At 47.2% G+C, this 25,436-nt stretch overlaps 4 protein-coding genes across 5 annotated transcripts in view; 3 read left to right on the top strand and 1 right to left on the bottom strand.

Moving 5' to 3' along the window:
- Positions 1-358: 358 nt before the first annotated feature.
- cplx3a (complexin 3a) lies at positions 359-7,968 on the top strand. Of its 2 annotated transcripts, XM_062548240.1 has the most exons (4): positions 359-562; positions 1,612-1,792; positions 3,543-3,630; positions 7,501-7,968. In XM_062548240.1, the coding sequence occupies exons 1-4, from the start codon at positions 457-459 to the stop codon at positions 7,723-7,725; spliced, it is 600 nt and encodes a 199-aa protein (XP_062404224.1). In that variant the 5' UTR covers positions 359-456; the 3' UTR covers positions 7,726-7,968. The 2 variants fall into 2 exon arrangements, with proteins under 2 accessions (XP_062404224.1, XP_062404226.1); XM_062548242.1 differs by lacking the exon at positions 359-562 and having other exon boundaries at positions 1,606-1,792.
- Positions 7,969-9,133: 1,165 nt separating this feature from the next.
- adal (adenosine deaminase-like) lies at positions 9,134-15,619 on the top strand. The gene is made up of 10 exons (XM_062547895.1): positions 9,134-9,332; positions 9,533-9,663; positions 10,230-10,290; positions 10,378-10,465; positions 10,549-10,630; positions 10,890-11,016; positions 11,244-11,324; positions 12,035-12,173; positions 12,740-12,840; positions 14,068-15,619. The coding sequence occupies exons 1-10, from the start codon at positions 9,291-9,293 to the stop codon at positions 14,269-14,271; spliced, it is 1,056 nt and encodes a 351-aa protein (XP_062403879.1). The 5' UTR covers positions 9,134-9,290; the 3' UTR covers positions 14,272-15,619.
- Positions 15,620-17,914: 2,295 nt separating this feature from the next.
- On the bottom strand, positions 17,915-22,151 carry pdp2 (putative pyruvate dehydrogenase phosphatase isoenzyme 2). Its single transcript, XM_062547894.1, has 5 exons — positions 22,096-22,151; positions 21,399-21,461; positions 20,707-21,346; positions 20,187-20,499; positions 17,915-18,654 (listed from the first exon to the last, which is right to left on the bottom strand). Exons 2-5 carry the CDS (start codon positions 21,409-21,411, stop codon positions 17,926-17,928), a joined length of 1,695 nt encoding a protein of 564 aa, XP_062403878.1. The 5' UTR covers positions 21,412-21,461; positions 22,096-22,151; the 3' UTR covers positions 17,915-17,925.
- Positions 22,152-22,840: 689 nt separating this feature from the next.
- terb1 (telomere repeat binding bouquet formation protein 1) overlaps positions 22,841-25,436 on the top strand; it is a 27,983-nt gene continuing 25,387 nt past the window's right edge. The window contains exons 1-5 of the mRNA XM_062546524.1: positions 22,841-23,138; positions 23,420-23,504; positions 23,944-24,054; positions 24,451-24,579; positions 25,367-25,436. The exon at positions 25,367-25,436 is cut by the window's right edge and continues 59 nt beyond it. Coding sequence (XP_062402508.1) covers positions 23,495-23,504; positions 23,944-24,054; positions 24,451-24,579; positions 25,367-25,436 — 320 coding nt within the window. The 5' untranslated portion in view covers positions 22,841-23,138; positions 23,420-23,494. The remainder of the gene's footprint in view (positions 23,139-23,419; positions 23,505-23,943; positions 24,055-24,450; positions 24,580-25,366) is intronic.

Below are 25,436 nucleotides of genomic sequence, written 5' to 3'. Positions count from 1 at the left end.
TGCACAGACACATACACACACACACACACACACACACACACACACATTCAAGCACTGTGTGACTCGCAGGTGGGTAGTAAAACAACCCAACACCCAACAGCCTCAACCCAGCGTTTAGGTTGAAAACATAACCCAGCATTATTTAGAGTAGTGAGTTGTTCAACCCCCTCCGTGAGCAGTCTCCCAAGAGACACTGATCTTTAAAGACACTCGTTGGGATCAAGGTTGTGGTATTTTGTTTGTTACGTAATGCATGTGGATGTGCTGTGCTGTGATGGGAGAGGTCGGCGGTGACCGGTGACCGGTGACAGGTGAGAGGTGAGAGGGCTTCTCAGCGGCGGAGGAGCAGGAAGGAGATCACCGCTGCTGCGCTGCGCTCACGGAGAGGCAAAACAATAGGCTTGATTATCCCGCTCATTACCGATGTCTGCCGTCATCTAGCAGCCTTTCATCTGGATGAAAAGAGCACTCAGTTGGCCCAGTGATGAGCCGCGCACGCACAACTGTGTAGGCAGCCCACACCGTGAAAACGGAGCAAACAATGGGGAGAGTATACATTACGGTATGATGGCTTTCTATTGGAAACGTACAGTAAACTGCCCTAAACACCTACAGTGATAGGCTATCATGCAACAAGCATGAGGCGAAAATACCTCTCTCATTCTCTGTTAATTTGTTTTTCTCTCTCTCTCACACACACACACACACACACACACACACACACACACACACACACACACACCAATGGACACGCGCACGTTTGGACTGTTCTCTGGGGAGAACGGTGTGTGTGAGGCGCGTGGTTACAACTCGCATAGCCTACTCAGGTCTCCGTGTCCAAGGGCGCATCATTAAGGACTAGTTAGAAAAAACCCGGAAGCGCTGGGCATTCCAAAACGTGCCCTAAATTTACACTCCCTTTTTAAATTTTCCAGTCGTGTTTGTTCTCCGGCAAAACATCTCGGAGACATTAAAGCCACATTTACCAATTTTGCTGCAGGACACCGTAGTGTACTCATTCCGAGATATTTAAATCAAGTCTTCATGTAGTAAATCAAGCAAATAATATATAGTAAATGAAATACTAATTCAAATAAGGGTACCTAAAAATAGATCCCCAGAGGTAAGCATGCATTTCTTTTTTTCGTTTTTTCTTTCTTTTAAAAGTCACACTCGCGTTCATGCCGACTTTTCCAGTTTAAACACACTCGAGTTGCGCACACATCTGTGGGGTGTGTAAGTGAAAGTTAATGAATGGGAATATTGTAGTGTAAGGACTAAGGAGCATGATATTTATAGTGCTGTCGCTGGATGTTGCGGGATGCATGACGGGCTGGCGTGTGTGCGCATCCTCATGTAAGCATATAAGGAGCACGGCGCGCCACTCACGCCACGGTCCACTGCGAGGAGCAACTATCCGCGGCGTTCGGGTGCTGAAATCATCTGAAATCACCATTCTGATTGGAGACCGATTTAAGCAAAAATCAATAATGTCAATTAATCACAAATGTTCAGGAAAACTTGCTTAACAGCACCTTTTACGCAGGGAACGTTATTTATAGAGTTTTGAACAAACGGCTTCTCTCAAGTTCATCTGATAGAATTATCCAGTTAGGTCGATACGGAAAGGCGCGATGGCTTTCATGGTGAAGCACATGATCGGCGGGCAGCTTAAGGACCTCACCGGGGGCATCGCGGAGGAGAAGCCGGAGGGAGAGAAGTCTGAGGCCGCGGCCAAAGGCATGACCCAGGAGGAGTTCGAGCAGTACCAGGAGCAGCTGGCGGAGGAGAAGTGAGACCATTTGCTGTTCGATTTAGTCGACTGTGTGTGTGTGTGTGTGTGTGTGTGTGTTTGTGAGATCTCTCTCATTTGAAACACGTAGGATTTCTCCTGATGGGCATCAGATGTAGAAACTAAAAATTAATGTGTGTGTGTGTGTGTGTGTGTGTGTGTGTGTGTGTGTGTGTGTGCCATATTCACTATCCTGTCTAATAGTAGGTTCCATATGGGCTGTGCTAAACTCCATCAAGTTCATCCTCATGACTGAGATAACGGCGCCATATCACTGTGTCTGCCCACCGTGCTGCTCTGAACTGAATAACCGCTGCCATCGCGCCCTGCTGTTCTCTAGTCCATTTCAGATTCTATTTCCATGTTGTCCTTCTGTGTAAAAAAAACTTTCCCAGTGTAACGTGAGCTGCTCCCCGGAACGCTGGTATTCCTATCCAGCGCTGCGCTCGGATCGATGGGCTATGTCACCTTGTCCTAAAGATCCATGTTCAGAAGATCCTCTGTGCTGTACATGCTGAGTCTCACAAACCCAGCAGTGTCCTGCCGCAGGAAACCTAGCGCAGACTGAGCCCACATCAGGACACAAGGTCCATCTGACTCCTACTGAGCTGTGTGTGTGTGTGTGTATGTGTGTGTACTGTTGTTGAGCCCACATCAGGACACAAGGTCCATCTGACTCCTACTGAGCTGTGTATGTGTGTGTGTGTATGTGTGTGTGTGTGTGTAATGCCGTTGAGCCCTCATCAGGACACGAGGTCCACCTGACTCCTACTGAGCTGTGTGTGTGTGTGTGTGTGTGTGTACTGTCGTTGAGCCCACATCAGGACACAAGGTCCATCTGACTCCTACTGAGCTGTGTGTGTGTGTGTGTGTGTGTGTGTGCTGTCGTTGAGCCCACATCAGGACACAAGGTCCATCTGACTCCTACTGAGCTGTGTGTGTGTGTGTGTGTGTGTGTGTGTGTGTACTGTTGTTGAGCCCACATCAGGACATAAGGTCCATCTGACTCCTACTGAGCTGTGTGTGTGTGTGTGTGTGTGTGTGTGTGTGTGTGTAATGCCGTTGAGCCCTCATCAGGACACAAGGTCCATCTGACTCCTACTGAGCTGTGTGTGTGTGTGTGTGTGTGTGTGTGTGTGTGTGTAATGCCGTTGAGCCCACATCAGGACACAAGGTCCATCTGACTCCTACTGAGCTGTGTGTGTGTGTGTGTGTGTGTGTGTGTGTGTGTGTGTGTGTGTGTGTACTGTCGTTGAGCCCACATCAGGACACAAGGTCCATCTGACTCCTACTGAGCTGTGTGTGTGTGTGTGTGTGTGTGTGTGTGTGTAAGAGAGAGCGTGCATGTACAAGCACACACACACACACACACACACACACACACACACACACACGTGCCTGTATGTGTGTGTGTTCACTGAAATGAGGGAGTGAGAGGCATGCTGGTGTTGCTCTGATGTGAGTCTGCAGGGTTTTATTTGTAAGTGGCAGCTGTGTGATTGCTTTGGACACTCCAGGCAGTGTGTCAGTAAGAGTGTGTCCGATTGGAGGTGTGTGTGTCAGTGGGAGTGTGTCCGATTGGAGAAGGTGTGTCCGATCACCACTCACAACGTTGCCACGGCAAACACCTGACCATTAAAGGGCCCGCATAGTCCCCGATTGTTGTTGTGTACTGTACTGTATGTGCGTATGTGTGTGTGTGTGTGTGTGTGTGTGTGTGTGAGATCATTTATCTGTGCTGTGCCTGCAGGCAGGAGAGAGACGACAGTTTTGCCCAGAAGAAAGCCGAGCGTGCCACCATCCGAACTCACTTCAGAGAAAAGTACCGGCTGCCAAAGGTTTGACATTGTTGGCACACATGCCAATATCTCATCCCACACGTGTCAATGTGTCTTAATTCGGACCATCATCACCACACATGTCAATAGCTCAATATAAATGTGTAAATATAAATGTATGGATTACTGCAGTGTACTGGAGAGTTGTTAGGAGTTCTACACAGTCTCTTTAAGTCAGTGGGTATTCACTACATTTGACCTCTTCTCCAACACCCCACACCCGTCAAGGGCCATAATGAGGACGCTGGCCAAAGGGCCCTAATGTCTCCAACACCCCACGTCCTACAAGGGTCCTAATGAGGACGCTGGCCAAAGGGCCCTAACGAGGACGCTGGCCAAAGGGCCCTAATGAGGACGCTGGCCAAAGAGCCCTAATGTCTCCAACGCCCGACGTCCTACAAGGGTCCTAATGAGGACGCTGGCCAAAGGGCCCTATATGAGGACGCTGGTCAAAGGGCCCTAATCAGGACGCTGGCCAAAGAGCCCTAATGAGGACGCTGGCCAAAGGGCCCTAATGAGGTCGCTGGCCAAAGAGCCCTAATGAGGTCGCTGGCCAAAGAGCCCTAATGAGGTCGCTGGCCAAAGAGCCCTAATGAGGTCGCTGGCCAAAGGGCCCTAATGAGGTCGCTGGCCAAAGGGCCCTAATGAGGACGCTGGCCAAAGGGCCCTAATGAGGACGCTGGCCAAAGAGCCCTAATGTCTCCAACGCCCCACGCCCTACAAGGGCCCTAATGCCAGTGTAGTGATGGTAGTGCCCAGTGTAGTGATGCCAGTGCCCAGATGGTAGTGCCCAGTGTAGTGGTGCCCAGTGTAGTGCCCAGTGTAGTGATGTTAGTGCCCAGTGTAGTGATGTTAGTGTTAGTGCCCAGTGTAGTGATGGTGGTGCCCAGTGTAGTGATGGTAGTGATGGTAGTGCCCAGTGTAGTGATGTTAGTGCCCAGTGTAGTGATGGTAGTGCCCAGTGTAGTGATGGTAGTGATGGTAGTGATGGTGGTGCCCAGTGTAGTGATGGTAGTGATGGTGGTGCCCAGTGTAGTGATGGTGGTGCCCAGTGTAGTGATGGTAGTGCCCAGTGTAGTGATGGTAGTGCCCAGTGTAGTGATGGTAGTGCCCAGTGTAGTGATGGTAGTGATGGTAGTGCCCAGTGTAGTGATGGTAGTGCCCAGTGTAGTGATGGTAGTGATGGTAGTGCCCAGTGTAGTGATGGTAGTGATGGTAGTGCCCAGTGTAGTGATGGTAGTGCCCAGTGTAGTGATGGTAGTGCCCAGTGTAGTGATGGTGGTGATGGTAGTGCCCAGTGTAGTGATGGTAGTGCCCAGTGTAGTGATGGTAGTGCCCAGTGTAGTGATGGTGGTGCCCAGTGTAGTGATGGTGGTGATGGTGGTGCCCAGTGTAGTGATGGTAGTGCCCAGTGTAGTGATGGTGGTGCCCAGTGTAGTGATTCTGGTGCCCAGTGTAGTGATGGTGGTGATGGTGGTGCCCAGTGTAGTGATGGTAGTGCCCAGTGTAGTGATGGTGGTGCCCAGTGTAGTGATGGTGGTGCCCAGTGTAGTGATGGTGGTGATGGTGGTGCCCAGTGTAGTGATGGTAGTGCCCAGTGTAGTGATGGTGGTGCCCAGTGTAGTGATTCTGGTGCCCAGTGTAGTGATGGTGGTGATGGTGGTGCCCAGTGTAGTGATGGTAGTGCCCAGTGTAGTGATGGTGGTGCCCAGTGTAGTGATGGTGGTGCCCAGTGTAGTGATGGTAGTGCCCAGTGTAGTGATGGTGGTGCCCAGTGTAGTGATGGTGGTGCCCAGTGTAGTGATGGTAGTGCCCAGTGTAGTGATGGTGGTGCCCAGTGTAGTGATGGTAGTGCCCAGTGTAGTGATGCCAGTGTAGTGATGGTAGTGCCCAGTGTAGTGATGGTAGTGCCCAGTGTAGTGATGGTAGTGCCCAGTGTAGTGCCCAGTGTAGTGATGCCAGTGTAGTGATGGTAGTGCCCAGTGTAGTGATGGTAGTGCCCAGTGTAGTGATGGTAGTGCCCAGTGTAGTGATGCCAGTGTAGTGATGGTAGTGCCCAGTGTAGTGATGGCAGTGCCCAGTGTAGTGCCCAGTGTAGTGATGTTAGTGTTAGTGCCCAGTGTAGTGATGTTAGTGCCCAGTGTAGTGATGCCAGTGTAGTGATGGTGGTGATGTTAGTGCCCAGTGTAGTGATGGCAGTGCCCAGTGTAGTGATGCCAGTGTAGTGATGGTAGTGCCCAGTGTAGTGATGGTAGTGTAGTGATGGTAGTGATGGTAGTGCCCAGTGTAGTGATGGTAGTGTAGTGATGGTAGTGCCCAGTGTAGTGATGGTAGTGCCCAGTGTAGTGATGGTAGTGCCCAGTGTAGTGATGGTAGTGTAGTGATGGTAGTGATGGTAGTGCCCAGTGTAGTGATGCCAGTGTAGTGATGGTAGTTTCCAGTGTAGTGATGCCAGTGTAGTGATGGTAGTGTAGTGATGGTAGTGCCCAGTGTAGTGATGGTGGTGCCCAGTGTAGTGATGGTAGTGCCCAGTGTAGTGATGGTAGTGTAGTGATGGTAGTGCCCAGTGTAGTGATGGTAGTGTAGTGAGGTTAGTGCCCAGTGTAGTGATGGTAGTGTAGTGAGGTTAGTGCCCAGTGTAGTGATGGTAGTGTAGTGAGGTTAGTGCCCAGTGTAGTGATGGTAGTGTAGTGAGGTTAGTGCCCAGTGTAGTGATGGTAGTGTAGTGAGGTTAGTGCCCAGTGTAGTGATGGTAGTGTAGTGAGGTTAGTGCCCAGTGTAGTGATGGTAGTGTAGTGAGGTTAGTGCCCAGTGTAGTGATGGTAGTGTAGTGAGGTTAGTGCCCAGTGTAGTGATGGTAGTGTAGTGAGGTTAGTGCCCAGTGTAGTGATGGTAGTGTAGTGAGGTTAGTGCCCAGTGTAGTGATGGTAGTGTAGTGAGGTTAGTGCCCAGTGTAGTGATGGTAGTGTAGTGAGGTTAGTGCCCAGTGTAGTGATGGTAGTGTAGTGAGGTTAGTGCCCAGTGTAGTGATGGTAGTGTAGTGAGGTTAGTGCCCAGTGTAGTGATGGTAGTGTAGTGAGGTTAGTGCCCAGTGTAGTGATGCCAGTGTAGTGATGGTGGTGCCCAGTGTAGTGATGGTAGTGTAGTGAGGTTAGTGCCCAGTGTAGTGATGGTAGTGTAGTGAGGTTAGTGCCCAGTGTAGTGATGGTAGTGTAGTGAGGTTAGTGCCCAGTGTAGTGATGGTAGTGTAGTGAGGTTAGTGCCCAGTGTAGTGATGGTAGTGTAGTGAGGTTAGTGCCCAGTGTAGTGATGGTAGTGTAGTGAGGTTAGTGCCCAGTGTAGTGATGGTAGTGTAGTGAGGTTAGTGCCCAGTGTAGTGATGGTAGTGTAGTGAGGTTAGTGCCCAGTGTAGTGATGGTAGTGTAGTGAGGTTAGTGCCCAGTGTAGTGATGGTAGTGTAGTGAGGTTAGTGCCCAGTGTAGTGATGGTAGTGTAGTGAGGTTAGTGCCCAGTGTAGTGATGCCAGTGTAGTGAGGTTAGTGCCCAGTGTAGTGATGGTAGTGTAGTGAGGTTAGTGCCCAGTGTAGTGATGGTAGTGTAGTGAGGTTAGTGCCCAGTGTAGTGATGGTAGTGTAGTGAGGTTAGTGCCCAGTGTAGTGATGGTAGTGTAGTGAGGTTAGTGCCCAGTGTAGTGATGGTAGTGTAGTGAGGTTAGTGCCCAGTGTAGTGATGGTAGTGTAGTGAGGTTAGTGCCCAGTGTAGTGATGGTAGTGTAGTGAGGTTAGTGCCCAGTGTAGTGATGCCAGTGTAGTGATGGTGGTGCCCAGTGTAGTGATGGTAGTGCCCACCTGTGTGCCCATCTGTGTCCAGAGCGAGCTGGACGCCACGCAGATCCAGGCGGCGGGAGACGACGTGGCGCTGCCCACGGAGCTGGCCAAGATGATCGCCGAGGACAACCAGGAGGAGGAGCAAAAGCAGTCGGTTCTGGGTCAGCTGACCAGCCTGCAGAACATGGACCTGGACCAGCTGAAGGACAAAGCCCAGGCCACCGTGGACGACCTCAAGAAGACCGCCGACAAGTGTGAGGTCATGTGATCGAGAGAGGACAGGAAGTCCATGCGCTCAGTATGTTATATATGTAAACCGTCGTGTGTGTGTGTGAGGGTTGAATTGATGTAGCATTCGATGTAAATTCATGTTACATGTAACTTGGTGTATAAACTGTAAAACCCTTCTTCAACACGTTGTAAATTAAATTATGTAAAATAGATGTGTGTAAACATGATAGGATCATGGCCATTTAAAAAAGGAAATGAAGAAACGTACACAATTTGTAAATATCACCCAAAACATTCAAGCAGTTCATGTTTTCAGTTTCCTGAAATAAAAATCTTCTACCGTTTTGGATGTGCGACGGACTGAGTTGAGTTCTTCTTTCTGCACCTGCAGTGCGGCCATTGATCTGGTCTCCATTGCTCTGGTCTCCATTGCTCTTGTCTCTCTGCACCTGTATTGCTGCCATTGCTCTGGTCTCCATTGCTCTGGTCTCTCGGAGGTCTGATGCGTAAGTGTAAAGTGATTTAGGTGAGAATATCACAGGCCCATATGTGGTACAGACTCTGTGTCATCTGCATTACTGGACATGTGGTCACTGATCTGTGCTTATCCAGTTGTTTAGTTTGGGAATGTGCGCACATCCAAATTAAGGAGCAGGAGCCAAACAGTCAGAGATCCAACATGAGGAGGAAGATGCGCTCTCTTGCTCTCCCTGTATTGCATTTGTTTGAGTTAACGTGGCGTTTCCAGCACTGCAGCTCTTCGTCAGACTTGTGTACCACAGTGTCCCACAGGATCCAGGAATGACCATATTATGATAAAACAATAGGCTACACTTATAGGCTGACTAAACGTACCTTTTTCGCTCTTTTCCACCTCTTCTTTTCCATTTTTGGGCAATTTTAAACAACTTGCCCTACACACATGACCTTTTGACCTTTATGTGATGAACATTAGTTTGGATGTCATCTGATGTCAGCTTGAGTGACCCCAGATGAATCTGTGAGTGGCGCATAGGTCTGGTGTACTGAAACATACAATTATACAATATGCTGTGTTATGACATAAGTCAATGTCACTGACTTCCCAGATGAAACTAACATGAGATTGAGAAAAAGACAAAATGTTTAAAGCATTCAAACAGTCCTTGGAATCAGACGCTGAACAACTAAATTTGAACTCCATTTGAGCCTATAGAATGTCATACCTTTTAAAATCTATTTATTTATCTATTCATATTAATCTATTAATCATGTATTAAACCATGTCTTTGAATAACTATTAATTCATACTGTACATCGTATTGCTCTTTTTGGTCTTTCTAATAGTAGCCTTAGGCTATAGTTGTAAGAGAGAACTGACGAGATAGAGATGTTGACTCCTGGATGTAGGAACCATTCTCACCTGGTAAGTGGTATGGAGGAAGGATTTCTATGATGCACTACATGTCATATACATGTCCATAGAATTTTAACGCTGACTGTTGTAAGTGTAGTTTATTGTTTGTTTAAAAAAAAAGTCTTCATACACAGGCTAAGACTTAATACGCTAACCCATAGACTGATAAAACAGAGACTGAGAAAACAGAGAGGTCGCACGGCGGAATGGAAGATGAAACTAATTTCTACCGCCAGTTACCTAAAGTGGTATGTGCATAATGTTATTATTGAAACATTCATCAATTCAGCAATCGAGTAGAAGTCTGATCACATGTCGCACACAATTATATACAATAGACATGTGCCTTTGATGATTTAGCATTTCAGTAACGACATTTTGGTCCGTAAAAGTACTTCAATGATCCATGAAAAATGTGTTGTGGTTGAGCTGAGTTTCCCTGCCACAGGAGCTTCATGCTCACCTCAATGGCTCTGTCAGCGCCGAGACCATCGACAAACTCATCGCTCGCAAACCGCACCTCAACATCCAACACAGCATGACTGCCATTCGCAGTGGTCAGCGACGGACACTTGACGAGTAGGTCCTTTTAAGTCACTTGTTTAGTCTACCTGTAATCGTAAACATTTGGGGATGCTCTGGCAACTACAACTGCTTAGCTATGAGCGTAGGCTAGCTACCGTCGTTATACTGTATGCGGTTAGCAAATAAAGAAACTATGGCTTTTATTTTGAACCTTCACTTGAACCCTGATGGCGACCCATTCACTTTGGCCTGTCGATTAGAACACATTTTCAGGCAGGTGATTTTGTTTGGCTTTAGTCCTTGAGTGCACAGCTAGAACAAGTTTATGGTATATGCATGACATTCTTGGTTTGTAAAGACATTCTCTAGGCGCTTCATAGTAAAGTCTAAACGTCCAAAACGTGCCACTTATCCCCAAATCTTCTCTTTGTGGACAGCTGTTGGGACAGAAGCAGGGGAATGAAGTGCCTGGCCTGCCGTTGATAGCTGGCCATTGATTATTGATGGTCAGCATAGAGCATGTTAGACAGAGCTCATTGTGAACGACGTTATTGGAGATTGAGATAGAGCATGTTAGATAGAGCTCATTGTGAATGTAAGCCTCTTGTTGTCCTCCCCAGATGTTTCCAAGTGTTTAAGGTCATTCACCAATTGGTTGATACTGAAGAGGACATTTTAATGGTAAGTGCTATTGCCACTTCTTCTCTCTTTCTCACAGCGTACTGATGGGCTGTTTTTTTAACACTGAGCAATGTTGGGGTGTTGTAGGTGGCCAAAGATGTGATCAAAGAGTTTGCAGATGACGGAGTGAAATACCTGGAGCTACGGAGCACTCCCCGCGAGGAGCCCAAGTCAGGTTAGAACCTCCTGTGAACACCCTTTATTTGAGTTAGGAATTGCACAGCACAGCCGTTTTGATCCTTATGTTGTTGTATTAAGGACTGACAAAGAAGGGTTATGTGGAGACGATCATTGGAGCCATCCAGCAGTGCAAGGAGGAGGGAGCTGACATCGAAGTCAGGTAGTAATAACGATGCTGCTAGTCTGTTCCAGCAGAATGAGGAACTTTTAAACGCTGACCTGGTCATTTCCTGCAAAGACTTTATGTATGAATTTTATTGTTACTAGTGGAATTACCCTAAATGATCAAACACCTGGAATTACCCTACACTGTAAATACATGTTTTTCTGACGGTGAACTGGTTCTCAGACAGGGTTTCATGTTCAAACAAGATGCAAAGAAAATAGAACATTTATGTGTGCTGATGTTTGTGTCAAAGGTTCCTCGTGGCTGTTGACCGCCGAAATGGCCCCGAGGTTGCCATGGAGACGGTGAAGCTAGCGGAGGACTTCATGTTGTCGAGTGACGGCGTGGTCTTGGGGCTGGATCTCAGCGGCGATCCTACCGTGAGTTTCTATTCCTAATAGGAGACCAAATCCATGGAGTTAGGCCAGTTTCAAATGCTATTGGACATATTGGCCTGGTATTGTTCAATTAATCTGATTGGGTTGTGTTGTGTTGTGTGTGTTCAGTTCGTCTGATTGGGTTGTGTTGTGTTGTGTGTGTTCAGTTCGTCTGATTGGGTTGTGTTGTGTGTGTTCAGTTCAGCTGATTGTGTTGTGTTGTGTGTCAGGTGGGCCATGGCCGAGATCTCCTCCCTGCTCTGCAGAAAGCCAAGAGCTGCGGACTGAAGCTGGCCCTGCATCTCTCAGAGGTACAGTACACTATAGTACAGTACAGCACAGTACAGCAGTGTGGTTGATAAGATGGCCCTCAGAGGTACAGTACAGCACAGTACAGCAGTGTGGATGATAAGATGGCCCTCAGAGGTACAGTACAGCACATTACAGCAGTGTGGTTGATAAACTGGCCCTCAGAGGTACAGTACAGTACACTACAGTACAGCACAACAGTGTGGTTGATAAACGCCCTCAGAGGTACAGTACACTACAGTACAATACAGTACAGCACAGTTGGAATTAAAATAGCCCCACATCATTACATACCTTTCACCACCATAGCTAGAGATTGGCATGATGCTTTTTCCAGTAGGCCTATTAGCCTGTTTGATGCTCATTGAGCTCAATGGAAATCAAACAGGCTAATAGGCCTACTGGAAAAAGCACCATGCCAATCTCTAGCTATGGTGAAGGGTATGTGATGATGTGGGGCTATTTTAATTCCAAAGGCCAAGGGAAATTTATCGGGATGCATAATATCTTGGATCCATGAAATAGCTGGCCTTTAAAAATAAAAATCTGCCTGCCCCTATGTTTACCCTATGTGTTAAATTCCCATAGGGTTACATAGGGGGTCAAATACTTCCTTCCCCTAGCATTTAAGGAACACATTTATCTATTTACGATACATTCTTCAATCACAAAGAAAATTCGTTGTGACGTCGTTCCCTCCACGCTGTCCCAGGTCTCGTCCCAGGCGGAGGAGTCGGAGCTCCTGCTGAATCTCCCCCCCGACCGCATCGGCCACGGGACTTTCCTGCACCCTGAGGCGGGCGGCACACACAGCCTCGTGGAGAAAGTCAGGAAGAATAATATACCAATGGGTGAGTTCAACAGAATAATATATACCCCAGGCAGGGTAAGATAAATAGAAAACTATACCTGTGGGTAAATGTTATGGAATAATATACGCCTGGGTAAGTCTATAATATATGCTTGTGTAAGTCTATAATATACCCCTGTGTAAGTCTATAATATACGCCTGGGTAAGCCTATAGTATACGTTTGTCTACGTAAGTCTATAGTATACACCTGGGTAAACCAAGAAGTCTTTAAGAATACTTCAGAATGAATGAATGAATGAATGAATGGTCTTAAGGAGCTGTAAGATTTTCCAATAGTTACACATGAGCTTAGAAGGCCTTTTGTTTTGTCCCTTGCAGAGTTGTGCTTAGAAGGCCTTCTGTTTTGTCCCTTGCAGAGTTGTGCTCAGAAGGCCTTCTGTTTTGTCCCTTGCAGAGTTGTGCTTAGAAGGCCTTCTGTTTTGTCCCTTGCAGAGTTGTGCTTAGAAGGCCTTCTGTTTTGTCCCTTGCAGAGTTGTGCTTAGAAGGCCTTCTGTTTTGTCCCTTGCAGAGTTGTGCTTAGAAGGCTTCTGTTTTGTCCCTTGCAGAGTTGTGCTTGACGTCTAATGTGAAGGGTCAGACCGTCCCCTCCTATGATAAACATCACTTCCTGTATTGGTACAAGCTGGGCCATCCCTGTGTCATTTGTGTGAGTAGCGCCCCCTCTCTGTGAACTCACACCATTACACCTCCTCAACCACATGTGTTTGATCATTACTGAAGTTACATTTACATGCCAGCATATTTGGAAATCTGGCAACTTATGAGGTGTTTAAAGAATGTGTGGTTTGCCCAATCAAAGAAAAAACACACATCTATATCTATGACCCACATTATTCTTCTGATAAAAAAAAGTGTTCTCCAGTGAAGTGCAAAATGCCTTTTGTGGTTTGGAAATCTGTTTGGATGTGTGAATCTCCCATTTTGAAACTTGAGATACTGAAATATTAAAGGTAGGGTATGGAATGAGCTTTGTTGGCCATTTTTGCAAAATCACTTGAAATCCTATTCCTAACCCACTTATAGCCACTAAGTTGGAAGCACTGAAATGTAAATTAAACACGTCAATCATCTGCGGAACGGGCAGGGCTCGAAAAACTCCAGCCAATAGAATTCCTCACCCCATACCATCATTTCACAGCTCGTTCGTCAATCTAACGTCTTACTCCTCTTCCTCCTCCCCACCGCGCGCGACCCTTTCGAAAGCTGGTGACCGCGAGTCAGTGCTGAAACGAAACCAACTGCCTGCTGCTGCACGTCCATGTTCCCCTCTTGTTGTATGTGTCACTTCATTTCTATACAAACTAAGGCAGCGGATATCTACGGAAACTCAATCACCCACGCAATAAATAAGCTATGTAGCAAAAATTACATTTTACCGTGACACGAAGAGTGCTGTAAACATGAAATCGAAACTTAACAGCTTGGAGCTATGGTGGAATAGGCGAACCAACGGGCCAGCACTAAACTTGGATATTTCAGGAGATAATCGCCCTGGTAAGAACAAACCAGATTCTGTTCAATACACACCTATGGCTACTGAACCATATGTACTACAACCCTTTGGAGGTGAATAAAGAATGTAATTGGGGAAGTTGATGTGAGTGATTGTATGGAGACTAGAGCTCATAGTGCTGTAGACGCCAGGCTGGCATTTCATTTAGCCTGGCTCGCTCTCGCGCTGCGCATTTGAATTGTCGCTCGTGCATGGAGGGCGGGACTTGAGGTTGTATATGTTCAAACTCTGCCGTCCGTTTTGCTAATTCCGTACCCAACCTTTAATTGTATGATGAAATAGTGTGTACTTATATATAAATGTATATATTTAATAGTATGAAGCACCTTGAGTAAGCAGTCTCACCTGTTCGGTTCTCAGACAGACGACAAAGGTGTGTTCTGCACCGACCTCTCCCAGGAGTACCAGCTGGCTGCCTCGACCTTTGACCTCAGCAGGGAGGCTATGTGGGACCTATCCCAGAAGGCCATAGGCTGCACCTTCGCCCCCCAGTCTGTCAAGCAACGTCTAGAACAGAGATGGGCTGAGCTAAAGCCTCTGGTTCTACAGACTTCGGTTCCTTAGATCTCGGTTCTCCTGAGACAGATCTGTGGACTCCAACGGTCAGGAACCCCACGTGAGCAGCACCGTGCTGCAGAGACGTAGCTGACAGTCAGAGTCACCGTCTGGACTCAGATGAGAGCGGTCCGACTCCTACGCTCAGCTCTGACTGTGGACAACTGCACTCTATGCTGTGATGAAGGAATCCATTTACTCACACACACACACACACACACTATATGATCCATTTACTCATTTATTTTGCGGGTTGGAGTACGCCTTGGGAAGTGCAGAAACATGTTTTTAATCGCCACCAACATGCTCAGGGTGAGCTGATCTACCTCCACTGGAATTAACCTGAGATTAGATTCATACAGAAAACGCCTCAAAGTACTGCGCTATTAGCCACGTTTATACCTCCACTGGAATTAACCTGAGATTAGATTCATACAGAAAACGCCTCAAAGTACTGCACTATTAGCCACGTTTACATGGACAGTGTGAGCTGATCTACCTCCACTGGAATTAACCTGAGATTAGATTTATACAGAAAACGCCTCATAATACTGTGTTCTCAGCCACGTTCACATGGGCAGTTTTTTTTGTCATTCCGATTAAACTCTTCCGATTGAAAATTGTGTGCCGTCTGTTTACACGGGGTACATTCTATTCCGATCTGGTGCTTTCAAGCGCTTTAAAATCTTTCATCGGAATAGCCGTTGTTGGCACTTTTCATTGGGAATATATAGCAGTCAATCCGAATGAACATACAGTATACATGGATGTTCATTCGGAATAGGAACGGACTACACCACCTCTGCTCTTCCATTCTGATTACAATTCTGATCGGATCAGGAATGTTCATTCCGATTGAGGTGTTTATGATGATTTTTATTCTGATTGAACTGTTATTCCGTTTCTAATCGGAATAGAAGTGTCCATGTAAACGTGGCTATTGGTACTTAATTATTTTTTGAACATTTTTCGAGTTTGATGTTTTCTGTTGTTTTGAGGAATTAGCAGTAGAATAACAGTTACTATGACACATGAGCAGGGGAGTATTCCAAGTATGTGGTTTAGTAAAAAACCTGGGTAAGTTAACTTGGAGTAAGTGGTAAACCTCCTACAAAAAGAGTGCAATGCCATTGTTTTGTTAGGAGAATGAATCTATACAGCTCTTCTATTAGGAGGTTTATCCCGTACTCTGAGTCAACTTACCCGGGTTTGTCACTAAACCACGTGCTTGGAATACCCCCTAGGAGTTTTACGTTGGATGAGTGATAAAATAAAGCTAATTCAGAATGAAAATGAGGGATTGAGACTAATCTTTCTGAGTTGTGTGATGGCGTGACTGATGTTTGAGTTGTGTGATGGTGTGACATGTTTATGAGTTGTGTAATGGTGAGACTGATGTGTATGTCAGTTGTGTGACAGTGAGACTGTTGTATGTCAGTTGTGTGACGGTGTGATCTGTAGTGGGTGTCATGATGCGACCAGACTGACTACATGATCACCATTAGTGTTACCTTTGCCTACCTACGTGTGTTTCCGTGTGTGTACAAGCAGGTCGAGTGCTATGAAGCAAAACCAAAAATGTCAAGCGTGCGGTCACATCATCCACATCCATGTCACGCAATCTCCAGTTTGACTCTGAAGCTGACCGTGTGAAAGGGGAACATGCACTCATCATGAAACACAGAGCACATATGAAACCATTCGCACCGTACCACGGCCCAGTAAAGATGACTGTTTATTCTGGCTCTTTACATTGCCACCAGTAATGGCAGATGCACTGCAGTATACGATGCTGAAGTCAGGATTTGTTTACATGTCTTAAATTAACTGATTGAAATTCCATTAAATAATCCATAACAGACGTAATACATTCTTAATCTCAGTGAGGCAGTGATTGATATGACATTAACAGCTACGCACATTCATACGCTACTACAGTAAACTGCATAAACATGAGATTCAAATAAACTGGTTTCATATGAGCAGGCTAGGTTTCATATGGAATATAATTTTAACTGCATGAAAGACATGAAATGCTATTAATCTGGTTTCACATGTGATGGTGAAACAAGTAACGTGTAGTATGACTACCCATGTAATGGCTAAACTCTATTAGTGTATAGCATGGCTACCCCTGTAATGGTTAAACTGTATTATTAACGTGTAGCATGGCTACCCCTGTAATGGTTAAACTGTATTAGCATGTAGCATGGCTACCCCTGAAATGGTTCAACTGTATTAGCATGTAGCATGGCTACCCCTGTAATGGTTAAACTGTATTAGCATGTAGCATGGCTACACTGTAATGGTTAAACTGTATTAACGTGTAGCATGGCTACCCCTGAGGGAGTAGGGGCATTTGTGAGGAGGGAGTAGGTGTGTAGATGTGCATCTACTGTATGTGGAGAGGTGTATCTCTGAGAGTGTAAGGGTTTATCTGGGGAGGGGTGTATCTCTGTGTGTGTGTGTGTGTGTGTGTTTGTAGGGGTGTACCTGTGGGGAGGGAGTAGGTGTGTTGGGGTGTATCTGTGAGGAGGGTGTATCTGTGAGGAGGGAGCATGTGTGTAGGGCTGTGTGTGTGTGTGTGTGTGTGTGTGTGTGTGTGTGGAGGAGGGAGCATGTGTCTCTGAAGAGCCTCTCTGTAGTTCTGAGACTGCAGCACAGCACAGGAGTAAGGCTGAGACGGAGACTGCACCAACCCCTTATACTTATAGGACCCTCAGAGAGCTTCGCTCTACTGTAGCTAGCCACTCATACTAGCGCGCTACTAGCATGTAAACCCCATAATCCGTAACATGGGTCCATTATTCCAATATATTCCAAATAATACTTATCTATTAGGGAGACAGCATTCAAAATACTTCCTAGGTGGACCTGAACTTGACTTTTGAAGTCTGAAAAAAGCAACCTGGACAAAAGGGTGAACACAATAAGGTACAGTATTACGCACAACTCAGTAACTAAATCCAAGGCAACGCCCGACCATCTCCAGGGCAACGCCAGACCATCTCCAGGGCAACGCCAGATCTCCAGGGTTGTAGTCACAGTACACAGTCACAGTTTCTCTGTCCAGGTCACTGGAAGTGAGCAGGTGTGCCGATCTGGAAGTGAGCAGGTGTGCCGATCTGGGCCTCGTGAACACGCAGTCCGCAGGTGATTCCCAGTGCACCTGGAGCACGCCGCACTCCTAATGTGCCAAACACGGCGTCACAAGCTACGCACAGGTGAGATGAGCTGGGAGCAGAGGAGGGGTCATACAGGACACCTGAAAGGTGAACTCTACGCAGGTGTACTCTACGCAGGTGAACTCTACACAGGTGAACTCTACGCAGGTGTACTCTACGCAGGTGTACTCTACGCAGGTGAACTCTACGCAGGTGAACTCTACGCAGGTGAACTCTACGCAGGTGTACTCTACGCAGGTGAACTCTACGCAGGTGTACTCTACGCAGGTGAACTCTACGCAGGTGTACTCTACGCAGGTGAACTCTACGCAGGTGAACTCTACGCAGGTGTGCTCTACGCAGGTGTACTCTACGCAGGTGAACTCTACGCAGGTGTACTCTACGCAGGTGAACTCTACGCAGGTGAACTCTACGCAGGTGTACTCTACGCAGGTGTACTCTACGCAGAGGTCTAGCCACTGCTCTTGTGATGGGCTGTTTATGCACTGCCGCCGTGACGTGTCTTGAGCAGGTTGGAGTTGAAGTAGACGACGGTGACGGTGATGTCGTCTCTGTACATGCGCGCCAGGTCGCTGGGCAACGCCAACATGGCGGCCAGCCTCTCCTGGTCCAGCTCGCCGTACTCGTTGGTGCCCAGCGCGTGGCGGATCAGGTGCGTGGCCACGTTCCGGTCCAGCGCCGGCGCCGCCCGCGCCCGCCGCCGCTGCAGCAGCTGGCGCATCTGGCCGAGGCTGAGCCGGCGCTCGCGCGCGGACACGGGCGCCTGCAGGTGCACCCCCGTCAGGTGCTGCCCCACCAGCCGCACGGCCTCCGCGCTGCCCAGCTCGTCCCACAGCCCGTCGGACGCCAGGATGAGGAAGCGGTCCTGCGGACGCAGCCGGTGGAAGGTGAGCTCGGGCGCGGCGTCCAGGTAGGGCGGCGTCAGGTAGTGCGGCGGGGAGTACTGGTGCAGGTGCAGTTCCTCCAGGTCGCAGCAGGAGGCGCCGCTCTCCAGCACGCTCTCCTGCAGCTCGCGGCTCCACTTGAAGCGCACGTCGCCGAAGGCGCGCAGCGGCATGAGCATGCCCAGTAGCCGCTCGTCCGCCACCACCGTGTCGCGCTCCGACGCCGGGTGCTGCGCCCGCACGCGTGCCAGCTCGTCAGCGTTCAGCGCCGTGTGGTCGCGAGACAACGGCACCGCGCTCCAACTGCCATCCTCATCCTGCACCTGCAACGACACACCGACACTCAGATGCATAATTATACAGCACTGACCAGCACTGACCAGCACTGACACACAATCATACAGTACTGACCAGCACTGATACACAATCATACAGCACTGACCAGCACTGATGCATAATCATACAGCACTGACCAGCACTGATACACAATCATATAGCACTGACCAGCACTGACACATAATCATATAGCACTGACCAGCACTGACACATAATCATATAGCACTGATCAGCAGCAATAATAAACTAACTAAATATGCGTCTTTTGCTTCTAAGTATGAACATTAAGGGTCATTAAAAGTCATTAAAGCTACAGTCCCACTAAGTGGTCACCACTTTTAAGGCCACTGACATTAGATACAGTATGACTAGCCTAAACTACAGCTCTCAAGCCAGTCAAAGCTACAGTCCCACTTAGTGGTCTCCACATGTGACCACATCACCACAGTGGTCATAAAGAATTCAGCACTGATGATGTGGCAATGCACTTGACTACACAGTTCGATTTCACAACGTCTTGCCACGGCAGGCAAACAGAACAACTAGGCAAAGTAAACAGATGCGTCATGATCGAATGTTTGACCATGCTGACTAGACATGAAGCCTATGATATGTGATTGGTCCATGAAGCCTACGATATGTGATCGGTCCATGAAGCCCTACGATATGTGATTGGTCCATGAAGCCCTAAGATATGGGATCTGTCCAGTTTCTTGTCCAAATGGAACGGCCGCATCGAGTGTTTAATGGCGCAGTGAGAGAATGTGGATGAACGCACCTTGTGCTCCAAAACAACGAGAACAAAACAGCGCAACAGAACAGCACGGCAGATGCAACGTGCAGACTCACAGCACGGCAGATGCAATGCACAGACTCACAGCAGCACCGATCGTTTTGTATAGTAATTACGGAAGTTCCCCACTCTTGGCCGACAGCATTGCATGTGAACACTAAGGGAACCTCTTCTTCCCACATGACCAAGAGCAGGCTCTGGTCTCACTTCCTGCTGCATTGCATACATTCTATATATAGTGAATGCCAATGCACCTTTTAACTTTTAGTTTAACCCCTTCATGGATGGATTGGCTGTAAGCCGAATTGCCCCTCGGGGACTAATAAAGTTATCTGAATCTGAATCTGAATCTGAATCGTCATGGCTCCCGAGGAACAGGAGAAGATGAGTGTATGAGTGCTAACTATAGAGCAAGGCAGTTCAGTGCAGTGATAATGTATTCATAACAATAGTGTGACTGTAAGACTGAAGGCAGTTCAGTGCAATGATAATGTATTCATAACAATAGTGTGACTGTAAGACTGAAGGCAGTTCAGTGCAGTGATAATGTATTCATAACAATAGTGTGACTGTAAGACTGAAGGCAGTTCAGTGCAGTGATGATGTATTCATAACAATAGTGTGACTGTAAGACTGAAGGCAGTTCAGTGCAGTGATGATGTATTCATCACAACAGTGTGACAGATTGTCGGATTGTACATGAGCGTGCGTGCGGGTCCTCCCTACCCCCAGGACGGCGCGGCAGTCCCCGGCGTTGGCGACGTAGATGCCCTCGGTGGTGACGTGGGCGAGGCAGGCGGTGCTGCCGGCGAAGGCGGCCTGAACGGCGGTGCTGCGCATGAGGTCGCTGGCCAGCGGCACCTGCGCCTCCAGCGAGAGGTCGGAGTCCAGGCGCAGGAAGGCGTAGCTCAGGGCGTCCGGCGGACTCAGGCCCTCGCCGTGCTCCTCGCTCAACAGCAGCTCCTGCCAGAACACGCGCAGGTGCTGCACGTACAGCTCGGCCGACTCGCGGTAGTTGTAGTCGTTGTGGTGCTTGTACCTGTGGAGTCGTTGAGAGAATTACTTTGACAAAAAGCTTAAAATGTTTTACCACGTTAATGTAATCCTGAAAGTTAAGATATGTCCTGTATTATTGTGGGATAAAAACTTTGAAAATCAATAAATCAATTGTTTAAAAATCAACATGTTTACCATGTTGTAAGTTGGCCAAATGTGGTGTAGTGTAATGTAATGTAATATAATGTACCACTGCAGGATGGGGGGCACAGGGCGGCCCGTCTCCATGGCGACCTCCAGGTCCTCCAGGCTGGCCTCGGGCATCATCGCCGTGGCGACGTAGTAAGGCAGGCGCTCGCTGACGGCCTGGGCGCAGGCGTGGCCCCCGTGCCCGTCGAAGACGCCGAAGAGCATGCCGCGCGTCCGCAGGCAGGTGGCAGCGCAGCGCCGGTCCTCCAGGGGCGCGTTGGCACCCAGCTGGTTGCTCTCGAACTTCAGCACGGGGCTCGGGCCGCCGCGCCCGTCGAACTCCGGAACGCGCACCGACTGCTCGTTGGCGCGCAGGACGTTGTCCATCTGCAGCCGGCCCACCTGGAAGCCGGAGGAGGCGACGTCATAGTCGTCCTCGTCATCCTCGTCCTCGTCAGAGCCGCCGTGCGTGCGGGAGGAGAGGGGCCGCGCCGGCTGCGCTGGCCAGGACCAGGGGGAACGGAAGGAGCAGGAGGAGGACGAGGAGGAAGAGGAGAAAGAGGAGGAGGAGGAGGAGGAGGAGAGGAGAGGTCTGTGGAGAACAGTGTGACTGGAGGAGACCGAGGAGACCAGTGTGCTGCAGCTCCGCGCCTGTGAGAGAACTCGCATACACACACACCTAGACATCCCTACACACACACCTAGACATCCCATCCACAGAGGCAGAACACGCGTCCAACAGGTCACACACACCTAGACATCCCATCCACAGAGGCAGAACACGCAGCCGACAGGTCACACACGGGACGCCAACATCTATAAGAAACAACCATACACGTTACAAGGAAAACAGTTCAGTACTGACTGACTTATGGACACAATTGCAGTAGAAGTTTCCTGATTACAGTATGATTAGGAACCTCCATTTAAAATGAAACTTTCCACTACTAGCTTACTTCTACATTGTTTTGGACAACATTCAGAACAGGCAGTTTGATTGACAAATCTACAAACATATATTATGCAAAAGGCAATTGAGGAACAATTCCAACATTGCGCAACTCTTTCGAACAGGTTAACGATACTATGGCGATAATGTTAACGCTTAACTAACGTACAGAGGTCAACGTTATCTTACAGTTAAAGTAACAGGAAACTTGTCTAGTCTGCAAGTTATTTGGCAAGACGACAATTCATCTACTACTCACAAACTACTACTCACAAATTTCTGACAAAACGAGACTAAACATAAACAAACAACATCGTTCAAGCTAACGTTAATGTTTGTCAGCTAACGTTACCGTTAGTTTGTTTGCATAATTTAACAGTTACACAATCAAACAAACAGCTTTAGCTCAAGTTACTATCAAGTGACAGAATAACAAATAATTTCATAAGATTTGATCAACAGGTAGCACTAACGCTCGAGGTTTATTAATTCAAACAGTACCTGTTAGATCCAGATTCAACACTGACGGCGGGGGATAGATAGCAAATCCTCCCCGGTGCGAAATAGAGTGTCTACTTCCTGCCTTTTCCTTTACGTCACATTATTAACCCTTTCTTCAAATGACAGCCCATCTCATACTGTTTACCAGTCTAAGGATAAGTTACCATGACTAGCCGACACCGTAAAAAAATGTAAACAAACAAAGTAGGGGCAGCCTCTGTTCCCCCAAACAAAAATTAAACCAGAGAATGTTCAGACGGATTCGGATGGAAACCCTGCGTGTAATTTATCTGTTGTAATATACCATCTCACCGCTAGATGGGAGGATTTCCCAAAGGAATTCACTCAAGAAATACACAATTTAAAATCAGAGTGTAAAAGTCTGACTTCAAACAATAAAACTCCAACCATTCCCTAAACCAGCCGATTCTAATTTAATTGGTAAACCTCATCAACCAGGTAGATGAGCTAATTAGTGAAACCAGCAATGTGTGGTGACAAAACCTGTTGAATATATCAACTGGTGTTTATTTTATGTTACCGTGTGTGTACACTGTATGGTAGGCTACTTCTCTTGGGCATAGGATGTTTATAGACTATATTACACAGTATGCTCTTGGGTGCAGAATGCAGATAGAGTGAGACAATGTTATAGAGCGCGTGCGGCATGAATCCACTGAAGCCTTGACACCCAGCGCGCGCCTGTTTGAATGAATGGTGCTTTCCTAGAACAACCTGATTTCAAGATCGAAGGCTAACTAACTCCATGGATATGACAACCACACCTCTTTCGTGCTTTACGGGAGTGTAACGAACACACACTTTAAAGAGCATTAATGTGGTCAGACTTTAAATGAGCTGTAAGCAGATATCTGGCGGTGTTACCTGTTTGTTCGTTTGTTTAGTTTGTTAGCCATGGTTAGGAGCTAGCTAATTTCAGCTGAGGTAAGAATAACGTTAGCTGCTAGCTGCTAACTCTTTTACATTAGACAGTCATGCCTACTTCGCTGAAGATAACTCGTTAAGCTGTTAAACATCTCCTGGTAAGTATTACCTCTATTATATCATTAATACAGTTTGCCCTACCTCAAGTAAAGTTAACCGAGCTAACACTTGCTGGTTAGCTATTACAGCTAACAAGTTATTTTCCGAGCTACTCACAGCAACACAGTACAGTAGTAGATAGATGACGTTTACTGTACGTTCATACAATGACAGTGGAATCTAAAGTCAACATAAAAAAGTTGTGTAAACTTCGACTAACCTGCATGTTTATGTTTATTGAATAAGCTTTTACTTCAACTCTGAGTTCTCTTCTGTACAGATCTCCTTGTCCTTCTTGTCAAGGACACCAAGTCGATGAATTTCCTGGCACACCTTTCACATCACTACTACAAAGATGCAACATGGTAAATTAAATGGCTTGTCGACCAACTCTGAAGGGAAATACATGTGTATTTAAAAAAATAAATAAAAAAAAAACAGACAATCGTAGATAAGTCCAATTGCCCTGCCCAGACTGAGAGGTGAAAGTCTCAAGAAACAATTGGAGTTGATTAGAGCTCACCCAAGGTCGACGTCTCTGCATTATAACATATAAATTGTAATATTTTGTGATTCTGGGTTTTGATCATGAGCTGTTAGTAATCATTGAGATTGAAATAATCAAGATGAAAACAAACAACAGAACAAGTGTTGACATATTTCACTTTGTGTCTTAATTTTAAAAATAAGGTATGAGAAAAAAAACTGTTTCCATTATATTCTATATTTTTAGATGCTCCGTATACTAGTTTACATATTAGGCTTTCTTTAAGAGAAATGATGAGGTTGCCTCCTCTTCTGCAGCTACAAAGACTGACCTGAGTCTGCTGCTGGAGTGCCTGAAATGCCAAATGAAATGTCCAGACTCTCAGAAGCAAGCACTCCTCACCATTTATTCTATTTGCCAGCAAAGCGGTAAGGACTTCTGAAAGCAGACTTCTTAAAGCCCATTTGGCCACACACATTTCAGTCAGGTACATTTATGAATTATTCACATACTTTGAAACGCTCTGTTATATTTAGATGCAAAATAATTGGCCACTTATAATTGAATAAGCTTGTGGATTAAAAAGGTTTGGGTATGTTTGTGAATTGTGACCAGTCATCACCATGGGCTCTTCTCAACGTCTCTCCTCGGTCCTCCGGCTCGTTCCTGCTGATCTATAAAGAATGATGGGGCGGCAACAATTGGATAGTCTATCTAGTTTTCTTCATAGATCAGTGGGAACTAGTCCGAGTACCGGGGAGAGACGTTGAGAAGAGCCTTGTGTGTGTGTGTGTGTGTGTGTGTGTGTGTGTGTTTGTGATCAGGTGAGTATGTGGAGTTTTTCCTGGATCTGGGAGGAGTTATGTTCGTGCACAGCCTATCCCGCGCCAGCCCCCATCCTCAGGTCAAACAGACGGCACTCTTCATTCTGGGTGCCTTGACCGAGTCTAATGGTACAAAATACCTCTGGTGTGTGTGTGTGTGTGTGTGTGTGTGTGTGTGTGTGTGCGTGCACATGTTGTGTGCATGCGTGTGTGCGCGAATGCCTTTGTGCGTGCGTGTGTCGTGTGTGTGTGTGTGTGGTTGTAGTGGGCTGGATAACCTGTCCACTAGCTCTCTTGAATTACAAGCTGCAGATGTTATCTGAACCACTCTTTACCAAAGTTGTTTGCTACACAGGTGTGTGTGTGTGTGTGTGCGTGCGTGTGTGTGTGTGTGTGTGTCTGCCTGCTACACAGGTCAAATGGGACCTCTTGTTTACAAATGTAGACCGTTATCTTTTACCTATTAGCTCTATCAGACAATATCATGGTTATCTCTAGATACGTTTGCTTGTAAATGCACATAAGGTCTCTCTGTGTTAGTGTACTGTAAGCAGGCCCTGTGCAGAAAGGAGACGTACATAAGGTCTCTCTGTGTTAGTGTGCTGTAAGCAGGCCCTGTGCAGAAAGGAGACGTACATAAGGTCTCTCTGTGTTAGTGTACTGTAAGCAGGCCCTGTGCATAAGGTCTCTCTGTGTTAGTGTACTGTAAGCAGGCCCTGTGCATAAGGTCTCTCTGTGTTAGTGTACTGTAAGCAGGCCCTGTGCAGAAAGGACACGTACATAAGGTCTCTCTGTGTTAGTGTGCTGTAAGCAGGCCCTGTGCAGAAAGGAGACGTACATAAGGTCTCTCTGTGTTAGTGTACTGTAAGCAGGCCCTGTGCAGAAAGGAGACGTACATAAGGTCTCTCTGTGTTAGTGTGCTGTAAGCAGGCCCTGTGCAGAAAGGAGACGTTTGCAGACCTGGTGGAGAGCCTGCAGCTGGAGGT

This window comes from Sardina pilchardus, chromosome 10 (genome assembly GCF_963854185.1).
Source record: "Sardina pilchardus chromosome 10, fSarPil1.1, whole genome shotgun sequence".
Lineage (NCBI taxonomy): Eukaryota > Metazoa > Chordata > Actinopteri > Clupeiformes > Clupeidae > Sardina > Sardina pilchardus.
Note: the sequence above shows the minus strand (reverse complement) of the source record. Positions and strands in the feature narration are given on the sequence as shown.

Excerpts from the sequence above, each read along its gene's own strand:
- cplx3a (XM_062548240.1), top strand. The coding sequence starts at position 457 with ATGAAAAGAGCACTCAGTTGGCCCAGTGATGAGCCGCGCACGCACAAC. Across the intron at positions 563-1,611 it reads TGGGGAGAGTATACATTACG|TTAGGTCGATACGGAAAGGC; the intron begins GTATGATGGCTT and ends AGAATTATCCAG. Across the intron at positions 3,631-7,500 it reads AAAAGTACCGGCTGCCAAAG|AGCGAGCTGGACGCCACGCA; the intron begins GTTTGACATTGT and ends ATCTGTGTCCAG.
- adal (XM_062547895.1), top strand. The coding sequence starts at position 9,291 with ATGGAAGATGAAACTAATTTCTACCGCCAGTTACCTAAAGTG. Across the intron at positions 9,333-9,532 it reads ACCGCCAGTTACCTAAAGTG|GAGCTTCATGCTCACCTCAA; the intron begins GTATGTGCATAA and ends TCCCTGCCACAG. Across the intron at positions 12,841-14,067 it reads GCCATCCCTGTGTCATTTGT|ACAGACGACAAAGGTGTGTT; the intron begins GTGAGTAGCGCC and ends TTCGGTTCTCAG.
- pdp2 (XM_062547894.1), bottom strand. Across the intron at positions 20,500-20,706 it reads GTGCCCCCCATCCTGCAGTG|GTACAAGCACCACAACGACT; the intron begins GTACATTATATT and ends ACGACTCCACAG. Across the intron at positions 18,655-20,186 it reads ACTGCCGCGCCGTCCTGGGG|GTGCAGGATGAGGATGGCAG; the intron begins GTAGGGAGGACC and ends GTGTCGTTGCAG.